Below are 26195 nucleotides of genomic sequence, written 5' to 3' on the forward strand. Positions count from 1 at the left end.
CTCTTTGTAGATCCTGGGCACTACACTGCTTCACACATCACATGTCGGCAGGAATGAGCCAGGATCATACAGCGCCGCTCTTCAGTGTACGGCCCCTCGCTTGTGAGACGCCATTTTGTTATTGGCCGGGTCATGTGACAGGCTGGGACTCAATGGCCTTAGCTTAGAAGGAAATAGGCAGTGACATCTAGTGTTACAGGAGCGGAGGAGGCAATTTAAAGGACATTTAAATCCATTCATAACAAGATTTTCTTTTTTTTTTTTACATATCCATAGTAGTCGCAGGGATAAGGGTTTGAGCCCTAGTCACTACGCTGCTCTGTAATGCAGGTGGGCAAGTTAACCTGGCGAACATTTGTCAAACAACCACTTAAACTAATAATTCCATTGAAACATAAATCTCCCTTTTTCGTCCGTGTCTTGTTTTCCAGTGACGCGCCTCCTTCAAAATCAAACTTTGACAACAAAGTAAAGCAGAGATTGATACTTTATTGTATTTTCAAAAAGGTGTTATCAGCTGTTGCCAGACAAAAGTCTGCAAGGATGAAGACTATGTGGTTGTTTTGGAAAATGTGCTGTCCGGTAAACTTCCCCCCCTCCACCGAAGAGCCGGTTCTTTGGCTCAGGACTTTTCCAATAATTATTATGGTGTTTAACATTAACCTATTGTGTCAAACAGTAGTACACAAATAAGCATTGCATTGAAAGCTTTAGTGTGTTTGTGTGTGTGTGTGTGTGTGTGTGTGTGTGTGTGTGTGTGTGTGTGTGTGTGTGTGTGTGTGTGTGTGTGTGTGTGTGTGTGTGTGTGTGTGTGTGTGTGTGTGTGTGTGTGTGTGTGTGTGTGTGTGTGTGTGTGTGTGTGTGTATCCTCTCTTTAGCTTCTCGAACTCAGCAGTTGGTTTCCAGTTGAATCAGTGTGACGTTTCCAGCAGAGTGACAACATGGCGACTGAAGCAAAAGGTGAGTTCAGTCCACCCTGTCTGCTCTCAACATCTGCATAGAACAACTGTATCATCTTTTTCCTGAGCTCCATGAACTTCTGATAAATGTTGTTTTTGGATTTTTTATTATAACCATCATTACTATAGCTACATGCCTGTGGACTTGTTGTGAAAGATAACATATTTAAGGGTGTGCTTACTGGGTCACTCCATAGCATATTTATTAATATCCAGTGTTGACTTTGTAAACTATTTATTTTTGCTTCAAAAGCTTGAGATTTGTGCAGCCTCACTGATGCAACTTATTTCAATCAAAGTTAATTTTCAAAATAACATCAGAAAACATTGAAAAAAACACTGACATAAAATTACAAAAAACACCATTTCATTAAAGACAACATGTGCTTTAATCAATGTTCTGTATTCTTACAGTGTCCGATGATCTTCAACCTGTGAAGAGGAGCAGCAGCTATGAATGGATGCCACCTTCCAGTGAGTTTAACTGACCTTAGTTAGAATTATTCTTCTGTTAATTATGATATGATTACTGTGTTTGCAGGTGGTGGGTACGGACTTCATTTTATTATTTTTTTATATTTGCAAGCTAACTGGTGAAGTTTGACGATGGTAACTACTGACACATTCACTCTAGTCCACCTTTAAAAAGCCGTGACTTCCTCATTGGTTATGAATCTAGTTTTATTGTTTTAATTTTCATTCAAGTCTTGAATTTGAAGAGTCATTTTTACTAATTCAGTTTTTCTTCTCAGTGTCTGAGCTGAGGGTTGTTCTGCTGGGGAACAGCTGGTCTGAGAGGAGTTCAGTGGGGAACTTCATACTGGGAGAGACTGAGTTCAACACTGAGGAAGAACCAGATCACTGTCTGAGAGTCAGAGGACGGATGGAAGAGAAAGAAATAGTTCTGATCAACACTCCAGATCTGCTGCTCCCCAACATCTCTGAAGACAAACTAAGAGAACATGTAGAAAACTGTGAGAGACTCTCTGATCCTGGACCTCATGTGTTCCTGCTGGTTCTGCAGCCTGAAGACTTCACTGAGGAACTCAAAGAGAAGCTCTGCAGAGTCCTGAAACTCTTCAGTCATCAATCATTTGATCATTCATTGATACTGATATCAACATCCAGAGAGGAGAGTTCAGCTTTCATGGAGAAAGACCAGCCCTTAAAAGACATGATCAGAATGAGTAGATACAGATATCTGTGGCAGAAGAACCTTGAACGTCCAGAACTTTTAACACGTTTGTGTCAAACTGTAAAAGAGAACAATGGACATCTGATCTGTGATGTATTTGAGGATGAGGGTTTGATCATGACACCAAAGTCTGACCAAATGAAACCATCCTTAAACCTGGTTCTGTGTGGGAGGACAGGATCAGGGAAGACCTCAGCAGCCAAGGCCATTTTAGGTCAGACAGAGCTTCATTCAGTCTCCACCTCATCAGAGTGTGTTAAACATCAGGGAGAGGTGTGTGGACGTTGGGTTTCTGTGGTGGAGCTGCCTGCCTTGTATGGAAAACCTCAGGAGGCAGTGATGGAGGAATCTCTCAGGTGTATCTCCCTCTGTGATCCTGAGGGCGTCCATGTCTTCATCCTGGTCCTACCTGTGGGTCCCCTCACTGATGAAGACAAGGGAGAGTTACAGACCATCCAGAACACATTCAGCTCTGCAGTCAATGACTTCACCTTCATTCTGTTCACTGTGGAGTCACATCCTGAAGCTCCAGCTGTTGTTGAGTTTGTCAAAGAAACCAAGGAGATCCAGGATCTCTGTCAGAGCTGTGGAGGAAGATATGTTGTTCTCAACATCAAGGACCAGCAGCAGATCCCAGAGCTGTTGGATTCTGTGGAAAAGAAGATAGTTGAAGGATCCAGATGCTTCACAATGAAGATGTTCACCAAGGCTCAGATTAAGAAGGTTGTAAAGCAGGAAAACATTAACACAAGACTTGAAGCTGAACTGAGGGATCTGAAACATAAAAGTAAGATGGAAATAGATGATAAACATCAGAGTAAAGAGTGTCTCAGGATGGTGCTGATCGGGAAGACTGGCAGCGGGAAGAGTGCAACAGGAAACACCATTTTGGGTAAAGAACATTTTAAATCTAAAGCCGGCGTAGATTCAGTGACCAAGTTTTGTGAGAAAGCAACAGGAGAGGTTGATGGACGGCCTGTCGTCATAGTCGACACCCCCGGATTGTTTAATACGACTCTGTCTGATGATGACGTTCAACAGGAGCTTGTGAAATGCATCAGCATGTTGTCTCCTGGACCTCATGTTTTCTTACTGGTGCTGAAGGTCGGCCGCTTTACAAAACAAGAAAAAGAGTCTGTGGAGCTGATCAAGAGATATTTTGGTAAGAAGTCTGAAGATTTCATCATCATTGTATTCACCAGAGGAGATGATCTGGAAGATCACACAATTGATGGTTACATAGAAGACAGTGATGACTTGGTGAAAAAACTAGTAAATGACTGTGGAGGAAGATACCAGGTCTTCAACAACAAAAATCAAACAGACCGCACACAAGTCAGAGATTTGATGAAGAAGACAAACAAAATGTTGAAGGAAAATGGTGGCAGCTGCTACACCTCAGAGATGTTCCAAGAGGCCGAAGCAGCAATACAGAAGGAAGTGGAGAGAATCCTGAAGGAGAAAGAAGAAGAAATGCAGAGACAGAAGGAGGAGCTTCAAAGAAAACATGAAGAAGAAATGGAAGCAGTGAACAGAAGAACCTTTTTTTATGTCAATATTTTCAATAGGTAAACACATTTTTTTATTTCCATGCAGTTTGTTAAGTGTCTTGAAAGCCACAAACATTGTTTGAATGTCTGATTGATGAAGACAACATTTTTCAGCGGCCTGTTTTTTAGACTTCGGGTTCATGTCACATAACGGCACTAACTTATAGATCAGTTGGGTTAAAGTGTGCCTTTACTTTGACCTGGTTTGTGTCCTTTACATACATTTTGTAATCCTGTTATGGAATGCTGTTTCATGTTATTTCTGTTAATAATTGAATGCTTATTAGAAACCGTGTCAGGTTCAATAACCAACATATTATCCAAGTATCAGTTATCAGCCAGTTACTGACACTTTTTATTTTTATTTCTATTCATAACAGTACCTGATTAGTACGTCATATTTTATGTGTTTTAAAGGTGTTAAATTCATTCGGCTAATTCGGCTCTTAACTTGTCAACGGCTTGGCAGGCGGCTCTCAGCTAGCGGTGCTAACAGCGCAAACAACGGCAACAGTGCTGACAGAGTAAAGAGGTGAAAGACTCTTCTGTGTTGACCTGGTCGGTCCGGACGGCGTTATGAGCTGTAACAGCCATATGACAGCAGTGCAGAGCTAACCAGTGAGCTGGTTAGTAAGCAAAATCTTCAGATAGCCCAAAGTTGTTTGATGATATATTAATGCTCTGGAAATCGTATAGAGAACCTTAAAATAATGTGTCTTTAAATATTTAGAGTGTCTACATGAGCCGGCTTGTTCTTGTTGGTGTTGTGATTGATGTTCAGTGAGCTTCAGCCTGACTACTGTTTGTCACTGCAGTATGAACAAACACCATATATATGATCCCCATTCCTGTTATTACCATTAATATCATTACATTTAGTATTGTAAGGTGGATTTAGGAAGAATCTTCTCCCTGCTCTTCCTGCTGTTATTCATAACAGTACAAGTATCTGGGGACAACTGTTGATTATTAGTTTACCTTTGAACCTAATACTGATGTTTGTGCAAAGGCCCAGTAGTGCATGTACTTTTACTGGAAGCAAAGTTTAACGTGTTATGCAATGCAACTATTCAATGTGATATAATGTTGGACCATTATCATAACCATGTAAATCATGAGTTTATTATTGACACATAACACAGTCTTTGTCTGAACATAATTCTTCTGTAAAATCATGCTCTGTAAATCATAATCGCTCATTCAAAAAACTTTTAAATAATGTTTCACTAAATATTTCTGCTTCAAAATAAAAAAGGTTCTGACCAACAGTTCACTGATTCATTTTACAAAAAGGAAATTAACATTGTATGAATAAATTAGAGCACCCTCTTTCTCTGAGTAAAAAGAGTTTCATTGTTTAATGCATTAACGAAGGTGAGATTGAATTTGCACCTATAACAGTTTATGTAACATCCAACATCATAGCAATACTTTTTGTACAATTAATCGATACAAAAAATCGATACAAAAAATGATATAGCAATATTCAAATGTTTCATATTTCTTTAAACAAATGAGTGGACTCTAAAGCTACAGTGTGTGTGTCAAACGGTGGGAACCATCAGAAGCTCAACAATGCGATTTTATCAAGATACTTCACAATTTTATTGATTTGCAATATGCTGAGTATTGTGATTTATTTCCATTTTTCAACTGCAAATTTGTCAACATTTGTTTGACAAAAATCTTACAAGATCAAGGTGTCACGCAGACAGACTGACCATCATAAAAAAACTCACAAAAGTTGTCATAAGTATTGCATGATGCACTGAACAAACTATTACTATTCATTTGTATTACTTTAGCCATGACCAACCATAAAAACCTCAGCCCTCTCTAGAGCAACGAAAAAGCAATTGTTACAAAAGGTTTACTATATATTTGCAGTTAGAGATGTCAGGATATATCAATTTATTGTATTGTATATTTATTAATATCAGTAGTTGTAATTGTATATCATAAGCTGTTAGATCTACTGTTAGGAAGTTGATCAGCTCATTATTCACTCTCTCTATCTATGTTATGTTAATATGAAAACATCTGGATTTATTCAAGTTTCTCACCAAAACTACATTTTAAAAAGATAACATTTGAACACATCAGGATAACGTTACAATCTTGGTTGTCCAATACTCATTTTTGCTGAATTGTCAAGAGTGTACTTTAGGACCCAAGTGCAGTCGGACACACACGAGGATTTGTTGCTATGAGGGATTCAGGATAGTACAAGCAGCAGGAAACCAGGCACCAGTTGACTCACACCGAGAAGTCAAGCCGGGGTTACGCCAAACAGCCACGGAACAGGCAGACAGAAACCAGGAGGTGCAGAGGCAAAACTGGTGGTCGGGGACAGACATTTACCGGGGCAGAGACGAGGCAGGGAACCGGAGCAGGAGCAGAGGAACGCTGCGGCCCAGCGGGAACAGGACCCGGGGAAGAAAGTGCAAACTACAGCAACAGTGCTGAAAAGGCGGGCGGATCCTCTCTGGAGGTCGGGCGAGGGGCTGCTCAGGACCCTAACCTGTTCCTAGAAAGCAGGGGGACGCTGCGGCCCGGCGGAGACGGGAGCCGGGGTGCCGACGGGTCAGGAGGTGCAGGAGTCCGGGGAGAGACGAGATGTTTCCAGGTCAGTCAGAAGGTCACGTCTGTAAAAAGAGGAGAGGAGATGATTCATCTCTCAGGATGCAGTGTGTCGTGTTGCATCAATGACATGTGTTTTATTATTATTTAACAGAACTCCACAGAGGTGAACCATCTCCTCTCCAGGATCTAAAACAGACCTGTTGCTCTGGACTGAAGAACCTTTTACTGTGTTTTTCATCTTCTGATCACTAAAAGTGTAATGATGCTCATGAAGGAAAGAGAGAAATAGTTCCTGTATCAAACCTCACATGGACAACATCTACTTCTTACTCCTATAACCTCAACCTTCTCCCACTCTGTTATCTTATCTTCTGCTGTAGATCCTGATCATCACAGGCTTCTGAATGAAGGCTGGGACACTGGGCTCTTTCTCATTTCCTGGTTTGGTGCCTCCTTGATTCCTCGATCCTCCGGTTTGTAATCCAGAAGTCGATCTCAGCTCTTCATCTTGAAGCACATCCCGATTCCTAAAATGCATCTGGAGGATGGAGGAGGTTTGTAGGAGGAGCTATCACCGGTGTTTCCTTTGAGGAAGTGTTTTCAGCACCTGTTAACAAAATAAAAGAGAAGTGACACACAGCTGAACAATCTCAAACCATGAGAGGACTCTACAAATCTACCTGTTCTTTGTTTTCATTAATTGTATTTATTTTAGATGATCAAACTTTCTGCTTTTACAGTTCATGTAGCTCCTCATGAGGCTATTTTAACAGCATTCCTTAATGTCATTCACCTTGATATTAATTATGTTTTTACACTGAATGTAGCTTCATGTAATTCACCTGCTATAATCCTGACATGATGTTTACAAATGAAAACTGCTGATGTCATCAAATTATTATATCAATGAGAACTTTCTCTTGGATTCAGCACTAATTTGCATGTATTTCATGATATATATATATATATATGATATATATCATCACTCAATTATGTCAATATTTGTATAGTACTTTTCATACAAACGTATGTAGTGCTTGACAAACCAAAATATATAACGCCTATGATACATTTATATAAAGTGTGTGTAAAATAAAAACGTGTGACATCTGGTCGTTCTTGTCACTTTATGCCACGTTATGAATTTATTTAACAGTAAATATAAAAGTTGTCATGAACACTGTGATCTGACAGAGATCAAAACACAGAGTTCTAACTGAACAACAGACAGCTGATCAGCTGAGACCTTCTTCATATTTAACTGACGTCTCTTTAAAATGACTCTGAGGACGTCTCATTTGATGAATGTCTGTGTCCTCGACTCCTCCACTCCTCTCTCCTTTGTTCTCATCTCCCATCTGGATGGACTAAGAGGTGAGGAAGCGAGGAGGCGAGGAAAGGAAGCGAGGAAATGAGACAGACCTCATCTGGTCTCCTCTGTCATTAAGAGCAGACCAGATGTTACTCTTGTGTTGTTCCTCAACGATGTGACGCCTCACATCTCCTCTCTTAACCCTCCTTGAGGATCACCAGGTGTGTACAGGTGTAGAAACGGGTGGAGCTCCCAGTGGCTCTGAAGTGAATTTCTCCACATGTTGTCTTTGTGTGTTTGATCACCTGATTATCTCTCCATGTCCAGCAGGTGGAGCTGAAGCATCAACCACTGATGTCTGGAGCCTCACAGAGCTCTGCTCCACTTTTCTCCTTCATGTTCCTCTTCATGTTTATTTGCTCCACCTCCTCTGTTGATGCTCGTGTCATCTGGATAATTAATATCACAAACTGAAGTCAAACATGGACTCCAGGACTTTTTCTATCAGGAAATATGACAATCCATTTTCACCACTGTGATGGAAAAACTGATTCTGAGTCATAATGAGAAAGTTTCTCATTATTTTCAGTTAATAACTCATTATTTTGAGAATGTTTCTCATTTTGACTTGCAGGATTTGTTTTCCTCCATCACAGTTTCATAAATGGGCTTCTTATGAATGAAATAATGTCTCATATCAAATCATAATAAATATGTGTCACTATTTAACAGACTGGATGAAATAAACAGGCTGACATTTGTAGATACGTCACTGATATTAAGTTAAAGTTTGATGTTTAGTCAAAAGTGAGTCTGTGCCAAAATGAAACTTGTTTTCTGCAGATATCAGAAGAGGTTGTCATGGTGATCGTTTTGGATGATAAGGCAGAACACGTTTGTAATATCATGGAGTAAAATGAATATGTTCTCAGCATGTGACCCCTACATTCACTGATATTACAGATAATGTTAAACATGAGTAAAATATGTCAATTAAGCTGCACATCAGAGGAATGAAAACAAGAAGTTGAGAATGATGTGGAATTATGTCATTTAAAAAATGCTTTAAAATATTAAATAAAAAATAATAAATGTGTTTTTAAAAGTCTTTGTTACATCATTTGAAGGAGTCGGGCCCTTTCCTCCCTCTCTCCTTTTTACTTTCGTTTCTCTCCTGTCTTTCACTGGTGGAGCAGCAGAAGTTCCAGCTGGTGAGTAAACGACTAAAAGCAGATGAACAGAAATGATGGAATAATAAATGGAGTAGATGATCGATGACGGTCGGTAAACGCGGATCGATGAAGAGAATCGATGATTTAAGACGCAGATTGACAGACTGTCAAACAGTCTTTCTCTTGAACTGAGGAGTCAGAGGACGTCGTTTCAGTCCGAGTTTAAAGTGAAACATCTCCAGTTGTTTATGTGCAGCTCAACTTTAACATTTCATTCTTTTATTCACGGTGTGTTCACTTTATTATCGGAGGTTATTCCGCCATTCAGGGTTAGGGTTAGTTCCTCAAGAGAAACAGGAAGAAGAGTTCTGACTCATTAAAGTCACATTAACGGACATTTAGATTTTATTTAAAGAAACTTTAGAGTTTCACCTTTAAAACGTGTTCAGATATGTTTAATATGAAGATATATATAGATATATATCTATATATATCTATATATATATATATATATATATGAAGATGTAATGGTTTTACAGACAAGTGTGTGTTTGTGTGTGTGTGTGTGTGTGTGTGTGTGTGTGTGTAGGTGTGGTTCCTTCTTTTATACTCTCTGTTTTTCCAGTTTTTCCAACATTCAATCTTTAAAATGAAACATAAAACATTATTAATATAAAAGTGTAGTTTTCCCTTTGTCTTCACTTTAACTGTGTTGATGTTTTTACTCTCTAAATGTCTATAAATCTGTTCTTGTCTGGTGATTGTCATGTTGTCATGTTACAGGACAGTTGGTGAAACAGAGCTGTTTGACTTCAGCAGACAGAAACACAGACACAAGTAAGTTTTCACTGTCTGTCCAAACGTATTCATGATTTAACTCTGGCTGTCTGAGTGAATGAGAGCAGAAGAGATCCTGAGTTCTTTTGGTTCGTCCCTCCAGGTGAATTTGTCTCTGATGTTTCCAGCAGAGTGACATCATGGCGACAGCAGCACCAGGTGAGTCCAGCCAGACTTTATGAGTCTGGATCAAAGACTGTCCTCTCTCACTGTCCACATTTTACACACATTATGAAAAAGGAGAAAAAAAGGAGAAACTTTGCCTTCAGACCTTAAATCCAGTCTGTGCGTCCTGAATGAAGCTCATCTGATTGGACAGACTTATTTTAAAACACTAAATATGAGAACCAATAAAAAGGACAGACAGCAGAGACTTTTCATAGACTCAACTTAACAAAGAGAGAAATTAAGTTGAAATCATGTTTTGATCAATGATTCATGTTTATGGTGAGTAATGCATGTAGGTATAACTAACAGAAAAAAAAAAAAAGTGCTGATCAAATATGAACTCTTATTCACTGGTGTGACCTTTGTGCTTTGTTGAAAAACTGCATCAGTGCAGCTGCGTAGTTAATCTTTAATCAGTCCCATACTGTTTTTAACTTATGTGGATTGACAGCATAGGGTGGTGTATTGCACCATCAATTTACTGTCAGCATGTAACGTTTCTCTGTTACTATAAAATTGTCACTCTACTCTGAAGCATCATATTTTATTCTGTGATTGCAGTTTGATTAAACATTATTTTGTCATTATTGTAAACCAAGTCTTTGATGTTCAACTTGTAAACAAAGTCTTGCATTAACACCCCAGTTTGACTAATCATATTTCAGTCTGTGACTGTGTATGCATCTACAGTTTACTTAGCTTTTTGAGATCTCATAGCTATCCGACCTGCCCAAGACTCATGAAGTGACTACATGTGAATATGTTCTTAAGATCCAGACTGGGTTATTCCAAATCTAAGACCCACGTCGACTTAGTACCCCAAGACATATCTTTGCTTTGATCTATTTAATATAATGTAACGCATAACTACAAATTGCAGCACATTCATTTCTGTAGTTATACAGTGGATATAAAAAGTCTACACATCCCTGTTAAAATGCCAGGTTTTTTGTGATGTAAAAAAACGAGACAAAGATAAATCATGTCCGAACTTTTTCCACCTTTAATGTGACCTATAACGTGAACAATTCAATTGAAAAACAAACTGAAATCTTTTAGGGGGAAAAATAAAAAATAAAAAAAACTTACAATAACCTGGTTGCATAAATATGAACACCCTTCAACTAATACTTTGTTGAAGCACCTTTTGATTTTATTGCAGCACTCAGTCTTTTTGGGTAGGAGTCTATTAGCATGGCACATCTTGACTTGGCAATATTTGCCCACTCTTCTTTGCAAAAGAGCTCCAAATCTGTCAGATTGCGAGGGCATCTCCTGTTCACAGCCCTCTGCAGACCCCCACAGAGGTTCAGCTGGGTTCAGGTCTGGGCTCTGGCTGGGCCATTCCACAACTGTAACCTTCTTCTGGTGAAGCCATGCTTTTTTTGATTTGGATGTATGCTTTGGGTCGTTGTCGTGCTGAAAGGTGAAATTCCTCTTCATCTTCAGCTTTCTAACGGAAGCCTGGAGGTTTTGTGCCAAAATTGCCTGGTATTTGGAACTGTTCATATTCCCTCCACCCTGACTAAGGCCCCGGTTCCAGCTGAAGAAAAGCACCTGAAGCAGCTGCTGCCCCACCATGCTTCACTGTGGGTGTGGTGTTCTTTGGGTGATGTGCAGTGTTGTTTCTGCACCAAACATACCTTTTGGAATTATGGCCAAAAAGTTCAACCTTGGTTTCATCAGACCATAGCACATTTTCCCACATGCTTTTGGGAGACTTCATGTAAGTTTTGGCAAAATTTAGCCGGGCTTGGATGTTTTTCTTGGTAAGAAAAGGCTTCCGTCTCCCATAGCCCAAACGAATGAAGAATACGGGAGATTGTAGTACACAGCCAGTACTTGCCAGAAATTCCTGCAGCTCCTTTAGTGTTGCTGTAGCCTCTTGGAAGCCTCCCTGACCAGTTTTCTTCTCGTCTTTTCATCAATGTTGGAGGGACGTCCAGTTCTTGGTAATGTCACTGTTGTGCCATATCTTCTCCACTTGATGATGACTGTCTTCACTGTGTTCCATGGTGTATCTAATGCCTTCTCCTGACTGATACCTTTCAACAATGAGGTACCTCTGATGCTACCATGGCTTTTGCTGTAAGATGCAACGAAGAAAATGTCAGGAAAATCCTACGAGAACAGCTGAACTTTATTTGGGATTAATGGCAGGTGTGTACTGACTACTATTTAAGATGAGTTTGAATGTGATTGGTTAATTCTGAACACATCCACATCCCCAGTTATAAGAGGGTGTGCACACTTATGCAACCACATTATTTTTGTTTTTCAATTGAATTGTTCACGTTATAGGTCACATTAATGGTGGAAAAAGTTCTGACATGATTTAACTTGGTCTCATTTATTTACATCACAAAAACATGGCATTTTAACAGGAGTGTGTAGACCTTTTATATCCACTGTAGCTCTGAACGCGGGATGAGAACAGCCTGACTACAGCCTCATCTTTCTCCTTCTTCCCATTGGGCTTTGTGTATCTACTTTAACAAACACACACTTGACCTGAAAGGAATGGCAGAGTTAGGGACACAAAGAGGGAATACTTCTTAATTGATAATAATTTATAATTCAGAATAACCAAACCAAGGTTGAAACTTTTGGCAACAACACAGCCCAAACCTGAACTTGATATTTTCTCCAGACCTGTCAGGTTTAGCTTGGGAGGCAGATCTCAAGTAAAGACCACGACTGTGGTCATGCACGTGAAAAGGATATTACTATAAATCCAAAGGGATCTCAAATATACATGTGAAGTTGATCTGGGGTTTTTTCTGTATTTTCATAGGTGATGATGAGTTGAAGGACAGAAGCAGTCCAGACCTTGGTCGACCTAACTGTGAGTCAAACTGAATGGTACATAATAAGAAAAGAAAAGTATATAATATTAAAGGTATAAAAGACTAATAAAGTAAGAAATATTCATGTAGTTTAACCAAATGCTTGCCAGGAAATTGTAACTTCTGCCTCTTAATCTCAGACAAATAATATAGCCTAATATCAGTATGATCAAGGTGGAAATAAAGAAGATATGGAAATGTGGTAAATCACTGATCATAATGCAAAACCCAACAATAATTGAATGGTGCCACTGTTAGTGTGCTGATCAACAAAGTGAATCTGTTGAAATCGGTCTCACTTAATGAAGTCTATATGGTGGACTGTGTCATTTTGCTGTCATCCTGTAACTTTCTCTGCTACCTCTTAAAGTGTAATTTATTCTGCAGCATCATATTTTATTCCTCACTTGCAGTTTGATTTATTTTCAATGCTGTAATGACGGTATAATCTGACTGAAACGTTGCCTCTGAGTTGCCAGTGGTAACCAAGTCTTTGATGTTCTACTTGTAGACCAAGTCAAACATCAACAACCTGAGGAAACTATAAAAACTAAAGTTCTGCCAGGCCTAACACTGAGGCTCGAACCAGTCTCTGACCTGAGTCCTTGGCTCAGGTATCTTTATCAGTTTGTCTACGTGTTAAAATCTGAACCATCAAATTAAACTTAGTAAATGTCCCCGGTTTAATCAGGTGTTTTTTGTGGTTCGCCCGGCCTAGGGGGAAACAGAGCATAGCATTAACATAGTGACTCCCTCTGACCCACTCCTAAGAATGACCAGTGCCACCACCTTACAGTCCAAACAGTATTGATTAATTCACAGACTACGGTAGAACTACGGCTGAGCATGGCCCAAAACAAAAGAGTTAACAACCTTTAGTAATAAAGCTAACTTACAAACACAGGCACCATTAATCTCCAGTCCAATCACCTGCAACACATCCGACTAAAAACACAGAAACAGAGTCATCAGCACCACCCTCAGGCAGGAAGGTTAAACAGCTGTAGTGTATGTTAAACTACTTTAAAAATAAAATATTGCACTCGTAAAAACTTTAACAAAAATAAATTCAATAATTTGGCAACAAGTTATTCAGTCTCAATGTCTCAGGTGTAAGTAGCGAGTTCATTGATCTTTAGTTCCCACTTTGAAATAATATGACAGACAACGACTTGGCGATGAATGGGTCATTTATTTCTAATACGATTAAATTAATTGATGACAAGATTAATAATTAAAGAAGAATACAAATGATGGATGAATTAGTTTCCAATAACACAGGCAAATGATTTCAGATAGTGAATATAATCCTAACGCTACTCTAACCGATAAATCTAAATGATAATTATTCAGAGCTTTATCCAACACCAACTCTTTATCATATTAGAAGATGTCAGTTTCCTACTTTGTGCAGATGCCTTTGTGGTGGGTTTCAGCCTGTTGTTTCTTCAAATAGTCTCTGAATTTCACACACTGCTGTTGCAAAGTGAACTGGAAAATGGCTCACGGTTTCCCGTGCTCTCCGGGTCTTTATCCACGGCAGCAGGCTCTTGGTCCGGCGCAGTGTCTGGGGCCGGATACTGCCCTGAATAATATTATAACTGAAGCTACGCGTTGATAGACTTAAACTAATCTCGTTCGGCCTAAACGATAATAATTAAAGTTGATATCTCACGAGGTCAACAGACGTACACTAAAACAAAATAAGACTTGCTTAAAATGAATAACTAGAAGATGCTCAAAAGTAGTTGAGAAGAAAGAGCACAAGACAATAACTGCTCAAACTAAATAACGGGAGCGTGTATGGAGCTCCGTAAAACGAAACAAGACGCACAACCAACACAAACAAAGAACGAAAAGACAAGAGAGCGACGAAGAAAAGTTCACCAGTCTTATCCATGCAGGAAAGGTGTCAAATCGTGGGATGCGGTCGTGATTTACGACCCTTGTCCGCAACGATTCCAGGTTTCTTTGTCTCTTAATGTTGGCGTGCTAACATCTTAAACAAATGAATCACATACTTTCCTCCACTATGGATCATGAATATAAACCTCACACACGTATCAACTTGACAGAAATGTGCATCTGTCGTGTGACTTACTAGCATGTAAACATTTTATAAATATTTACTGTTTCTCTACTTGCTGCACACAACATTCCAATACTTAAGAAAAATATATGTCTTATCACCAATGGTTGCTGGATGACACTGTGGTCAAACGGTGCGTCAGCTCTTTAAAGGCATGAAACATATTTAGCTCTGTTCTCCTCTCACAGCTTCAGGACAAAGACCTACTTCCTCTCAGGGCTGTGGACTGTCAGATTTGTCAGCTTTATTGCTGAAGGTGTAGAGGTACCGTCTAGTACCATGGGGTAGTCTCTGGGAAAGTGTATTCGAAAACTCTTCTGTAGTGATGACATGGGTGGGGGGGTATTGGAATGTCTCTGCGTCAGTGGAGATGATGTCTCCAGTGTTAGATCCACCAAGCTACTCCACATGCGCTACACAGCACATACATAACAGTTATACTACAACACACATGATGACACAATAGTTCTTAACATCAGAGCTCGGCTAGCTCTGTTTTCAGTCCTTTTGCTAAATCTAAGGTAACAGGCTGCTGGCTGGATCTCTTATAAGTTATATGATAACCCTTGCATCAAAAACGCTACACAGTGTCTGTGCTTAAAGCCCAGGTTAAACTGCTGGCAGACAAATGCAGGACCTGGAGGGCAGATTGGCGTGAGGGAGGTTGTGGCTCAGTGGGTAGACCGGGTAGATCTTTAACCTCGGGGGCTTTACAGCATACCACTGCTCCGAAGCAAAATTATTAGTATGGGTTATATGCAGAGGTCAAATTTCATGTATGTATTTATAAAGTTTAAGTTTAAGATGGAGGAGGAACAACATAAGGCTGGTGGGTGTCACGGAGTGGGCTGAGGGTCCAGGCCGGACTGTTGCCCCGTGTTAAAGGACTTCCTTAGCTAGGGTGACCATATTTTCATTTGGGAAAACCAGGACACCTTGTCGGGGGGTGGCTGGGGGGCGGTCATGTGGAGGATGCTGCTGCTTTAATAGTATTTTATTATTATTCAATTATACCGGTATATTATATTATATAGATAGAACAAGATATTTACAGTTGGTTTATTAAAAATGCTTTTCAGTAAAAGTCAATAACAATAACTCCAATAACAAATGATAATTTTATTCAAAATGTATTTATTCAAAATGCTTGAGTCAACAATTCCTGTAATGAATGAACAGCACAATGAAAGAAATAATGTCGCATCTTAACATCCTTCACTTAACAAGTTAACAATAACTCTGAACTCGAAATAACACTCACTTAGCCTCAGTAATGAACAAAATAAAGTCTGTTTTGTAGGGCTATTGGGGGGGAATTAACCAATGAGCTGATTTACAATCATTGAAAATAATTAAAATAAATAACAAATGAGCTCATTTACAATCAGGTAGCCTATTGGAGAAAATAAATTAACAAATGAGCATAATACAAAAAAAAACTCTTGTATACTCGACTTAGCTCCCCTGCTCTACTTAGCGTATCACACTCTCCTGCCCAAACTAAACCAGTGTAGTCCATCCCAACCCCTTGTTATGAGAGTGCATTTGTTTTCATTTGTGAAATAAATTCAATGTTTCACTGACTGAGCTTCCTCAGTTGCTCAGAAACGTTCTGCTTCCAAAGAGTTTAAGCATCAGCTACAGTCTTCTCCAGAATCAGGTTTGGCTTAAGTTTCCCAGCAGTATGGTCAGATACAAGCATTTCCCTTTTCATCAGCATTTGAGAGTTTAAGAAGCACCGTTGAAGATGGGGAATCAATTTTAGATTAGTTCAGATTGAAAAGAGAACCTCTAGGTCTAAAGCTTGAATTATTAACATTTAATAATTAATACGTTTACTCTCTTATACCTACCTGAAGTGAATTGATTAACTAGCATGACTTACTAAACTGACATCCAACACATTTTTGTCATCAAAATCATTCACATCTGAAAATGTTCACCTGACTCTTCTGATGGGAAGATGGAAGGTTGCTCTGTCTGGCTGCAGTTTCTCTCAGGGCATCTCTGCATTTTAGATGTTCTTGGATGACACTTAGTAGTTTGTTTGGATCGTACTCTTATATATTTGAGCAGTTGTAACATAGCGCTCAAGCACCGAGCCAACTCAGATTTGTCTCTGATCTGGTTCTTTTGTCCTGGAGCTCCAAAAGAGGAGGAGAAAATCAGGACTTAAGATGTATATTGGAGACTACGCATTAGGCGGCACATCTCAAAATAACTGACGGGTCATAGAACCAGATGCAGGTAAAGCAGGGCAGCGAGGGAGAATTCTGGTGAGCAGGATTCAAAGCTTTCAGTCTTTGTTGTACCATATTAAAACCCAAGTGGAAGCAGAGGCTTCTTCAGGTTCTTGATTCTCAGGTGGGCTGGATGTTGATTTTAACATGTTGTGAGGTGTCGGGCTCATAGGGGGCCTCCGGTTCTCAGGGCAGCTCAGCCCCTTCCCCTTTTCAACTGGCTGGTCCAGGAGGGGTAAAGACCACGTTAAGCGTCAAAGTCCCAAGTAGAAAGGACACATTTCTGACTGCTTCTTGCTGCTTCTTGCTGTAATACTCATCATAGTCCAACCTTGTTATAATGAGGTACACAAACAATACAACAGACATGCTTTTATATGTAGACAATCTACAAAAGAAATATAGTAAAGACGTTTGGAAACAGGCTATTATGTGATCATGCGTGCCAACGACCACATCAACCAGCATGACTATGTGTGGAAAGGATTTTGATTCAGTGGATGAACAATTCTCCAAAACTGTACATTCAACTCAAGTGTTAAGTGGAAATGTCCAATTTACTTAGTCAAGTGCTATTTCGGCCTCTGATGATACAACTTGTAGGGGTATAACGGTACACAAAATTCAAGGTTCGGTACATACTGTACCTTTAACAGCTTAGTCACTCACATACTGACATATTGTCAAAATAAAGTAAATAAATAAACAACAAAAGTGAATAACCAAAATATAGTATTTCTGATTCTTCAATGCTCCATCATAAGACTCTGACCTGTTGATAATTCCTGAGCTGTAGTTTATTCTTGTTTATACAGCAGCACAACAGACTGACTGAAAAGAACAATGTGAGCTCACATTGTATCTGGGCTTAAGCACTTAAACCATATTTTTTTTAATCTATTTTTTCTACAATGAAGTGTGGTCACATACACGCAGCCATACTCTGTAGACTTTAGCATTAGTTACTTTGGCTCGATCTGAATCTGCAGCGGAGAATTTGTTTGGTTTGATTTTAGTAGTTGCTGAGATACCACTTTTCCCAATCAGATATTTTGAGGTATTTGAGCAGGTCTCATGATGAGTAAGACAGAAAATGTGTTTTTGAAGACCATTACCATCCCTAGGTTTGGAATAACATTTTCAAATGTTCTCAGATGCACCATGTTGTTCAGCCTTTGCTCTTGTCTGGACCAAAGGCAAAAGCTTTGTGAATCAATCAATCTTCTGTGTTCTTACAGTGTCAGATGATCTGCAGCCTCTGAAGAGGAGCAGCAGCTTAGATTGGCTGCCACCTAGCAGTGAGTGAAACTGAACTGAGTCAGAATCATTATTTTGTTTATTATCATCTGATAACAGTGTTGTCAGGTGATGGGTCACTGCTGAATGTGGAAGTTTCAATATGACAACAGCTGAAACATTCACTCTAGTCCACCTTTAAAAAGCTGTGACTTCCTCCTTTGTTATGAATCTAGTTTTATTGTTTTCATTTTGGTTGAAGTCTCAAGTTGATGATTTTTACTAACTCACTGTTTTCTTCTCAGTGTCTGAGCTGAGGGTTGTTCTGCTGGGGAACAGCTGGTCTGAGAGGAGTTCAGTGGGGAACTTCATACTGGGAGAGACTGAGTTCAGCACTGAGGAAGAACCAGATCACTGTCTGAGAGTCAGTGGACAGTTTCAGGAGACAAAGATAATTCTGATCAACACTCCAGATCTGCTGCACCCCAAAATCTCCCTAGAAGAACTGACAAAACTTGTAAAAGACTGTGTGGGACTCTCTGATCCTGGACCTCATGTGTTCCTGCTGGTTCTACAGCCTGAAGACTTCACTGAGGAACTCAAAGTGAAGCTCTGCAGAGTCCTGAAACTCTTCAGTGATCAATCATTTGATCATTCATTGATACTGATATCAACATCCAGAGAGGAGAGTTCAGCTTTCATGGAGAAAGACCAGCCCTTAAAAGACATGATCAGAATGAGTAGATACAGATATCTGTGGCAGAAGAACCTTGAACATCCAGAACTTTTAACACGTTTGTGTCAAACTGTAAAAGAGAACAATGGAGAACACGTTAGCTACGATGTTTTTGAGGACACAGTATCTACTTTACCAGGTGATCATCAAAGTCCAAAACAGAAGAAAAAACAGACTCCGATCACAGATGCTGTTAAATCTGCTGGTAAGTGTAGAAACATTTCTGACATGGAAATCAATACTTTGTTAACAGAAATCCTCCTTGATGAAATTAAAATATTAAGCTGAAAATGAATGATGTCATCTTTTTAACAGGGCTGCATGTTATTCCAATCAGTCCACAACCTTCACTCTCAGAGAAAACCCTTCAGACTCACAGTAAGTCAATTTATCACAATACAATCTGATTTTGTGGCATCTTTTCTCCATGATTAACCCAAACACATTTCACAATTCTTCACCATTGACAAGGAATACAACAGTAACAACTATTTTATCTACAATTATATCAAGTATGTATCTGTTAAATGTATATTTGCAGTACAATGATGCTTTTGGTGAGGTTGCTCTCAATAGTGCATGAGTAGAATTTCACCAGAATCTGAGGAGATGGAGGGAGTTTCTTAAGTCTCCTCAAGATGAAGAGGCTGGTGAGCCTTCTTGAACTGGGTTGAAGTGTTGAGGGTCCAACAGAAACTTAAAGCTGGTGACAAGCTCAACTTTCATCCTGTTGATACAGAAGGGAGTGTTTGTGCCAGCTTTGATCTTCCTGAAGACCACGATAAGCTCTTTAAGTTTCTTGGCGTTGAGGGCCAGATCGTCATCAGTGCACCACGCTACCTACCAGGTGTCGGTCCACTTCCCTGTAGTCCGACTCATCGTTACTGTTGATGAGCCAACCACCACTGTGTCGTCTGCAAACCTGATGATGGTATTACGACCAAGTTATAGGCATGCAGTCGTGGGTGAAGAGGGACAGCTCACAACCCTGAAGCACACTGGTGTTCAGGGGGACGTTGAGGAGGTTTGGTTGTCTAGCTGGAGTCTGCTGGTTAGGAAGTACAGTATCCAGTTGTAGGAGGGAGATGTAGATGACCAGGACACTGAGTTTGTTTATCAGTTTGGAGGCGAGAATGGTGTTGAATGCTGAGCTGAAGTCAGTGAACGACATTCTTGAGTTGGTGTTGCTGATGTCCAGCTGGGAGAGGGCTGAGTGTAGAACTTTGGAGATGGCAACCTCCGGACTCCTGTTCTGGCTGTAGGCGTATTGGAGCGGGTCCACTGTGGGTGACAAGCAGGTTTTGAGATGAGCCAAGACCTGCATCTTGAATCACTTCATGATGGTGGGGTCTAAAGCAACAACGAGGAAGTCATTAAGTCAGTGAAGTGTTTAGGCAAGATGGAGGTGTTTTTTAAGCACAGGGGAACAGCTGCTTGGGCCGTTTTAAAGGTTGAAGATATCACGACCTCAGTCAGCTGCCCAGCACAGGCCCTGAGCACATGTACCATCAGGACCAGCAGCCTTACATGTAATCATCCTGCTCAGTGCAGCACTCACATCAGTGGGGAGAGTGTGAGGGGCTCATGGTCTGCAGGGAGCACAGTCTTGATGGCCTCCTGGTTATCCCTGTCAAAGGATGCCTTTAATGACCTTGATGCCTTGCCATGAGGTGGAGTCAGAGTTGTTGTTGAATCGTCCTCATTTGTTAGTTTGTTGCTGTGCTTGATGCCTCACTTCAGGTTGGCCCTGGATGAACGGTAGGCCTGAGCCTCCACCTGATTTGAAAGTGTTGTTGCCGGCCTACAGCAGCAGCCTTTAGTCTCTCCACGGCTTCTGATTGGACAATTTCTTGATCCACTTGACGGTTGTGACATTGTTAATGTTGATGTGGTGCAGAACGGTGGAGGCATAAGAGTTAATGTCCATGTGGAGTCCAGGGTGGCCTGAGTGGCAAACACAGTACTGAATCTGGTCCCCCACACTTTAACTGTCCTCCCTGCTGATTTAACACGTTTGATGAACGGTGTGAACTTAAGTAAGAGTAAAGCTTAATTTATGAAGCTGCAATCAATCATTTGATCATTCATTGATACTGATATCAACATCCAGAGAGGAGAGTTCAGCTTTCATGGAGAAAGACCAGCCCCTAAAAGACATGATCAGAATGAGTCCATACAGATATCTGTGGCAGAAGAACCTTGAACGTCCAGAACTGTTCACACGTTTGGGTCAAATTGTAAAATAGAACAATGAACATCTGATCTGTGATGTATCTGAAGATGCAGCACCAGGTTTGGCTCTTAATCAGGAAAGCCTGAAAACATGCAGAAGGGGTCGGTTTTAAAAGTGATCCACCAAAACCTGTTGGTGGGTGCAGAACAGTGATTCAGTTCATGAATGATCAATAACTTGATGATATTGTAGTTGACATGAATGTCTCTTTTACAGACGTGAACGTTCCCAGTAAAATGACCCCGTTCCACCAGTGTAAGTAAATCACATCTTATTATCCAGTTACATACAGTAGCACCAAAATAACACTGATATATATGAAATATACAATATATTTATATCTGTAGAATCAGCTGGTAGAAAGTGCAATAGAAAATGAAGGACATATAATGAGCAAACTATAAAACATTTACAGTCATGCTAATTTAAGTAAGTCTTTGTATCATGGAGAACTATGGATCATATTTGTAACTGTGGAGGGCACATGGATTTTAACACAATAAGAAAGATTCACTTATTAATGTCTGCAGCTCTCTTTAGTTAATTAATGATGTTTAGCACGTATGAGTTGTTGAATGATGAGAATTTTCTCATTGGAAACTTCTAACTTATTTCATACTTCATATTTTATAGCATCTGAACTCAGGATTGTGATGTTTGGAAAAAGCGAAAACAAAAAAACAGCACTATGCAAATTCATCATTGGGAGCAAAAAGGTTAAATTCTACAAAATAAACCCAAACAAGCAGTGTGAGGTCGCCCGTGGTCAGTGGAGAGAACATCCTCTAACAGTGGTGAAAACTCCAGACATCTTCAAACTGTCTGAGGAATCAATCAGAGAAGAGATGAAGAGCTGTGTGACTCTTTGTTCACCTGGACCAAATGTTCTGCTGCTGTTAGTGAAGCCTTCTGATCTCACTGAGGAGAACACACAGACACTGAAGTTCACCCTGAGTTTGTTTGGTCGAGATGCTTTTAAACACTCAATGGTCATCATGACACATGAGAGGGAGGAAATGAGTGTCTCTGTTAATGAACTCCTAAAGGACTGTGGAGGAAGAAACTACAGCATGTCTGCAGATGACCATCCATCACTAATGGAGAAGATTGAGAACATTGTGCGTGAAAACAAAGGAACCTTCCTCACCTTCACTGAAGAGATGAAACCATCCTTAAACCTGGTTCTGTGTGGGAGGACAGGATCAGGGAAGACCTCAGCAGCCAAGGCCATTTTAGGTCAGACAGAGCTTCATTCAGTCTCCAACTCCTCAGAGTGTGTTAAACATCAGGGAGAGGTGTGTGGACGTTGGGTTTCTCTGGTGGAGCTGCCTGCCTTGTATGGAAAACCTCAGGAGGCAGTGATGGAGGAATCTCTCAGGTGTATCTCCCTCTGTGATCCTGAGGGCGTCCATGTCTTCATCCTGGTCCTACCTGTGGGTCCCCTCACTGATGAAGACAAGGGAGAGTTACAGACCATCCAGAACACATTCAGCTCTGCAGTCAATGACTTCACCTTCATTCTGTTCACTGTGGAGTCAGATCCTAAAGCTCCAGCTGTTGTTGACTTTGTCAAAGAAAACAAGGAGATCCAGGATCTCTGTCAGAGCTGTGGAGGAAGATATGTTGTTCTCAACATCAAGGACCAGCAGCAGATCCCAGAGCTGTTGGATTCTGTGGAAAAGAAGATAGTTGAAGGATCCAGATGCTTCACAATGAAGATGTTCATCAAGGCTCACGTGGATAAAGTTTCAAGACTTGAAGCTAGACTGGAGGATGTGAAACAGAAGACAGAGGTGGGAGGTGATCTCAGGATGGTGTTGATCGGGCGAACTGGCAATGGGAAGAGTGCAACAGCAAACACCATTTTGGGTAAAGAACATTTTAAATCTAAAGCCAGCGCAGATTCAGTGACCAAGTTTTGTGAGAAAGCAACAGGAGAGGTTGATGGACGGCCTGTCGTCATAGTCGACACCCCCGGCTTGTTTGATACGACTCTGTCTGATGATGACATTCAACAGGAGCTTGTGAAATGCATCAGCATGTTGTCTCCTGGACCTCATGTTTTCTTACTGGTGCTGAAGGTCGGCCGCTTTACAAAAGAAGAAAAAGAGTCTGTGGAGCTGATCAAGAGATATTTTGGTAAGAAGTCTGGAGATTTCATCATCATTATATTCACCAGAGGAGATGAACTGGAAGATCAAACAATTGAGAGTTACATAGAAGGCTCTAATGACTTCTTGAAAAAACTAGTAAATGACTGTGGAGGAAGATACCAGGTCTTCAACAACAAAAATCAAACAGACCGCACACAAGTCAGAGATTTGATGAAGAAGACAAACAAAATGTTGAAGGAAAATGGTGGCAGCTGCTACACCTCAGAGATGTTCCAAGAGGCCGAAGCAGCAATACAGAAGGAAGTGGAGAGAATCCTGAAGGAGAAAGAAGAAGAAATGCAGAGACAGAAGGAGGAGCTTCAAAGAAAACATGAAGAAGAACTGGAAGCAGTGAACAAAAGAATGAAACAACAGAAAGAAGAAATAGAACAAGAGAGAACCAAACAACTTAAAGAATTGGAAGAAAACATCAACAAGGAGCGAGAGGAGAGAAGGAAAGAAAAGGAGATGAGAGAAAAGGAGGACAGGAAGAGGAAGAGGCAGGAGGAAAATCAACAACAGGAGTGGGAACAAAAACTTGGAGCTCTGGAGAAAAAAATAAAGTCAGAATCAAAAGAGAAGGAAACCATTGACAAAGAGTTGGAGCAGAGTAGAGAGGAGATGAGAGAGCAACGAGAAGACTGGGAGAAGGAAAGAAAAGAATGGTGGAAGAAACGAAATGAAGAAAACGAACAGAAACGACAAGAAGAGAGAACTAAACTCAAAAAGCTCCAAGAAGAATACGAAGAAGAAAGAAACAAACATGAAATCAAAAGAAAAGGAGAAGATCGAACCAGAAGAGAACAGGAGGAGAAGGAGAGGAAAGAATTGGAGGAAAACTACAAGAAGAAACTGGAGGAAATGAAGAAGAAATATGAAGAGGAGGCCAGAAAACAAGCTGAAGAGTTCAATGAGTTCAGACAGAAATACACCAAGGACTTTACAGCGTTGGTAGAGAAGCACATGGAGGAAATACAGGAGATGAAGAAAAGACATCACAGACAAGTGGAGGAGTCAGAAGGGAGGAAAGAAAAAGAGTACCAGCTGTTACAAAACCTCTCGAGTCACAAAGAAAAAGATCTAAAAGAACAAATGGAGGACATAAAGAAAAAACATGAAGAAGAAATAAAGGAACTAAAAGAGAAATACAAAGACAAGTGTAGCATCCTGTGATCTACCCATCGATTCCTAATCAGTGTGATGTTGTCAGATGGAACATCAGTTGAACATTGAAAAAACAAGCAGTGGGACACGTTAACGTGCACTTTAATGCACTAAAAGGCACGTGGCCGGCCAGCTTAACAATGAACGGAGAAACTGTGATAACAACACACACAGAGGGAGACTTACTCCACATTAGAAATGGGAATGTTTTAGTTTTATCAGTTTGTTCTGTACAGCGTCATCAGGTGTGAAATAACTCCATGATTCTGGATCCTTCCTGTAATATAAACGTGATCACGTTTTGTTTAGATAAGTAACAGGAGTTTGATGATAAATCAATGCTCTGAATGTTGATTTATTTTGTATCTCCAATTGTCATGTGTATTTTTTCTTTTGGTTTAGTTTTGTTCTCAGGAACATCAGGAACACAATCATACACTACACATCATTTTCCATTTTCAAACACAACATATCACACTCATAACTAAAGCATATAATATTAAGACACAAATGCAGGAGGGTACAGAAAAAAGAAAGGAAAAAGGAGGCTATCAGAGAGTGTTCAATTTATCAAAGTATTGTATGATCGGATCTTAAATGGATTTGAATTTCTCAGAATGTCCCCTTAAGGAAAATTAGATTTTATCCAATTTTAGAAAAACACACTCGATCCCTTAAACACACTTCGGACTGTTGGGATTCTCTTTCTACAAACGGGTTGAAAAGCTGTTGTGTTTTGTGTTTATTCTATAGAATGTGTTTCTGTCTCATGGAAAGCACTTTGAATCGACTTGTTGTCTAAAGGTGAAATAAAAATAAACTTTCATTTTGACATTTTTGACTTTGTGTGAATGATGTCAACAACTATTGGATGGATTGTGATGATGAAATGTAACAACTTTATTGATCCTCTGACTTTCCATCACAGAACAATCATCAGGTCAACATGTTAGTTTGGTTTATGACCAAATACCTGCAGAACTAAAGACCTCCAATCAATGTTTACTGATTGAAGCTATGATTAGCATGCTAAGACGCTACATTAAGAAGGTAAACATTGTACCTGCTAAACATCAGCATGTTAGCATTTAGCTCAAAACATCTTAGTCTCTCTATAAAGATGGAAGTCCAGAATTAACTGGTGGATTGTAGAACTTGCATAACAATGCAACTTTCAAAAACTTCAAACCAAAAAGTACTCATTTAAGTGTTTCTCAGCTGCCTCCCTATTTGAAGATATAATATTTATATTCCAGAGTGTTTTATGCTTTAGACAGAAGAGCCTGTGTCTATAGAGCATATCTGTGACTGCAGACACACTGACTTCCTGTAGACTCTGTGATTAGACTTCTCTGCTGTTCTCCCGGTAGAGGACACCAGAGAGTCTCTCACATGATGTGAAGGTGAAGACAAGGTTCACCCAAACAGTTCTACTGCAGTCGGTGAGAGTCAGAGTCTCTTTTAATTACTTAAAGAACACACAGAGTGTCAGCATCAAAATATACTTAAAGTACCAAAAGTATTCATCATGCAGAATAATATAAATGTCATCATTGTTATAATTATTGATGCATGTGATCATCAATTAAATGTTGCAGCTGGTAAAGGTGGAGCTCATTTTAATAATTTATTAGTTAATTATATTAACAATCTATATCTGTAAAATTATATATATATATAATAAATCACAATCTCCCCTTTGAGTATCAATAAAGGTTTATT

The 26195-nt window shown here is 39.9% G+C and overlaps 2 protein-coding genes across 4 annotated transcripts; both read left to right on the forward strand.

Moving 5' to 3' along the window:
• The first annotated feature begins 941 nt into the window (after positions 1–941).
• On the forward strand, positions 942–6691 carry LOC129100885 (GTPase IMAP family member 8-like). Its single transcript, XM_054610424.1, has 4 exons — positions 942–960; positions 1374–1433; positions 1712–3681; positions 6668–6691. The coding sequence occupies exons 1-4, from the start codon at positions 942–944 to the stop codon at positions 6689–6691; spliced, it is 2073 nt and encodes a 690-aa protein (XP_054466399.1).
• Positions 6692–8783: 2092 nt separating this feature from the next.
• Positions 8784–25305, forward strand: LOC129101705 (uncharacterized). 3 transcript variants are annotated; one of them, XM_054611610.1, is made up of 9 exons: positions 8784–8810; positions 9555–9608; positions 9712–9767; positions 12571–12621; positions 18190–18249; positions 18493–19128; positions 19239–19301; positions 21373–21411; positions 21790–25305. In XM_054611610.1, exons 3-9 carry the CDS (start codon positions 9749–9751, stop codon positions 24480–24482), a joined length of 3561 nt encoding a protein of 1186 aa, XP_054467585.1. In that variant the 5' UTR covers positions 8784–8810; positions 9555–9608; positions 9712–9748; the 3' UTR covers positions 24483–25305. The 3 variants fall into 3 exon arrangements, with proteins under 3 accessions (XP_054467585.1, XP_054467587.1, XP_054467586.1); XM_054611612.1 differs by lacking the exon at positions 21373–21411; XM_054611611.1 differs by lacking the exon at positions 8784–8810 and having other exon boundaries at positions 9737–9767.
• Positions 25306–26195: the final 890 nt, after the last annotated feature.

The sequence above is a fragment of the Anoplopoma fimbria genome, chromosome 13 (genome assembly GCF_027596085.1).
Source record: "Anoplopoma fimbria isolate UVic2021 breed Golden Eagle Sablefish chromosome 13, Afim_UVic_2022, whole genome shotgun sequence".
Lineage (NCBI taxonomy): Eukaryota > Metazoa > Chordata > Actinopteri > Perciformes > Anoplopomatidae > Anoplopoma > Anoplopoma fimbria.

Coding starts and splice junctions, on each gene's coding strand:
- LOC129100885 (XM_054610424.1), top strand. Junction 1,434..1,711: donor TGAATGGATGCCACCTTCCA/GTGAGTTTAACT, acceptor TTTTCTTCTCAG/TGTCTGAGCTGAGGGTTGTT. Junction 3,682..6,667: donor ATGAAGAAGAAATGGAAGCA/GTGAACAGAAGA, acceptor CTTCTGCTGTAG/ATCCTGATCATCACAGGCTT.
- LOC129101705 (XM_054611610.1), top strand. Junction 18,250..18,492: donor AGATTGGCTGCCACCTAGCA/GTGAGTGAAACT, acceptor TTTTCTTCTCAG/TGTCTGAGCTGAGGGTTGTT. Junction 19,302..21,372: donor GAAAACCCTTCAGACTCACA/GTAAGTCAATTT, acceptor TCTCTTTTACAG/ACGTGAACGTTCCCAGTAAA.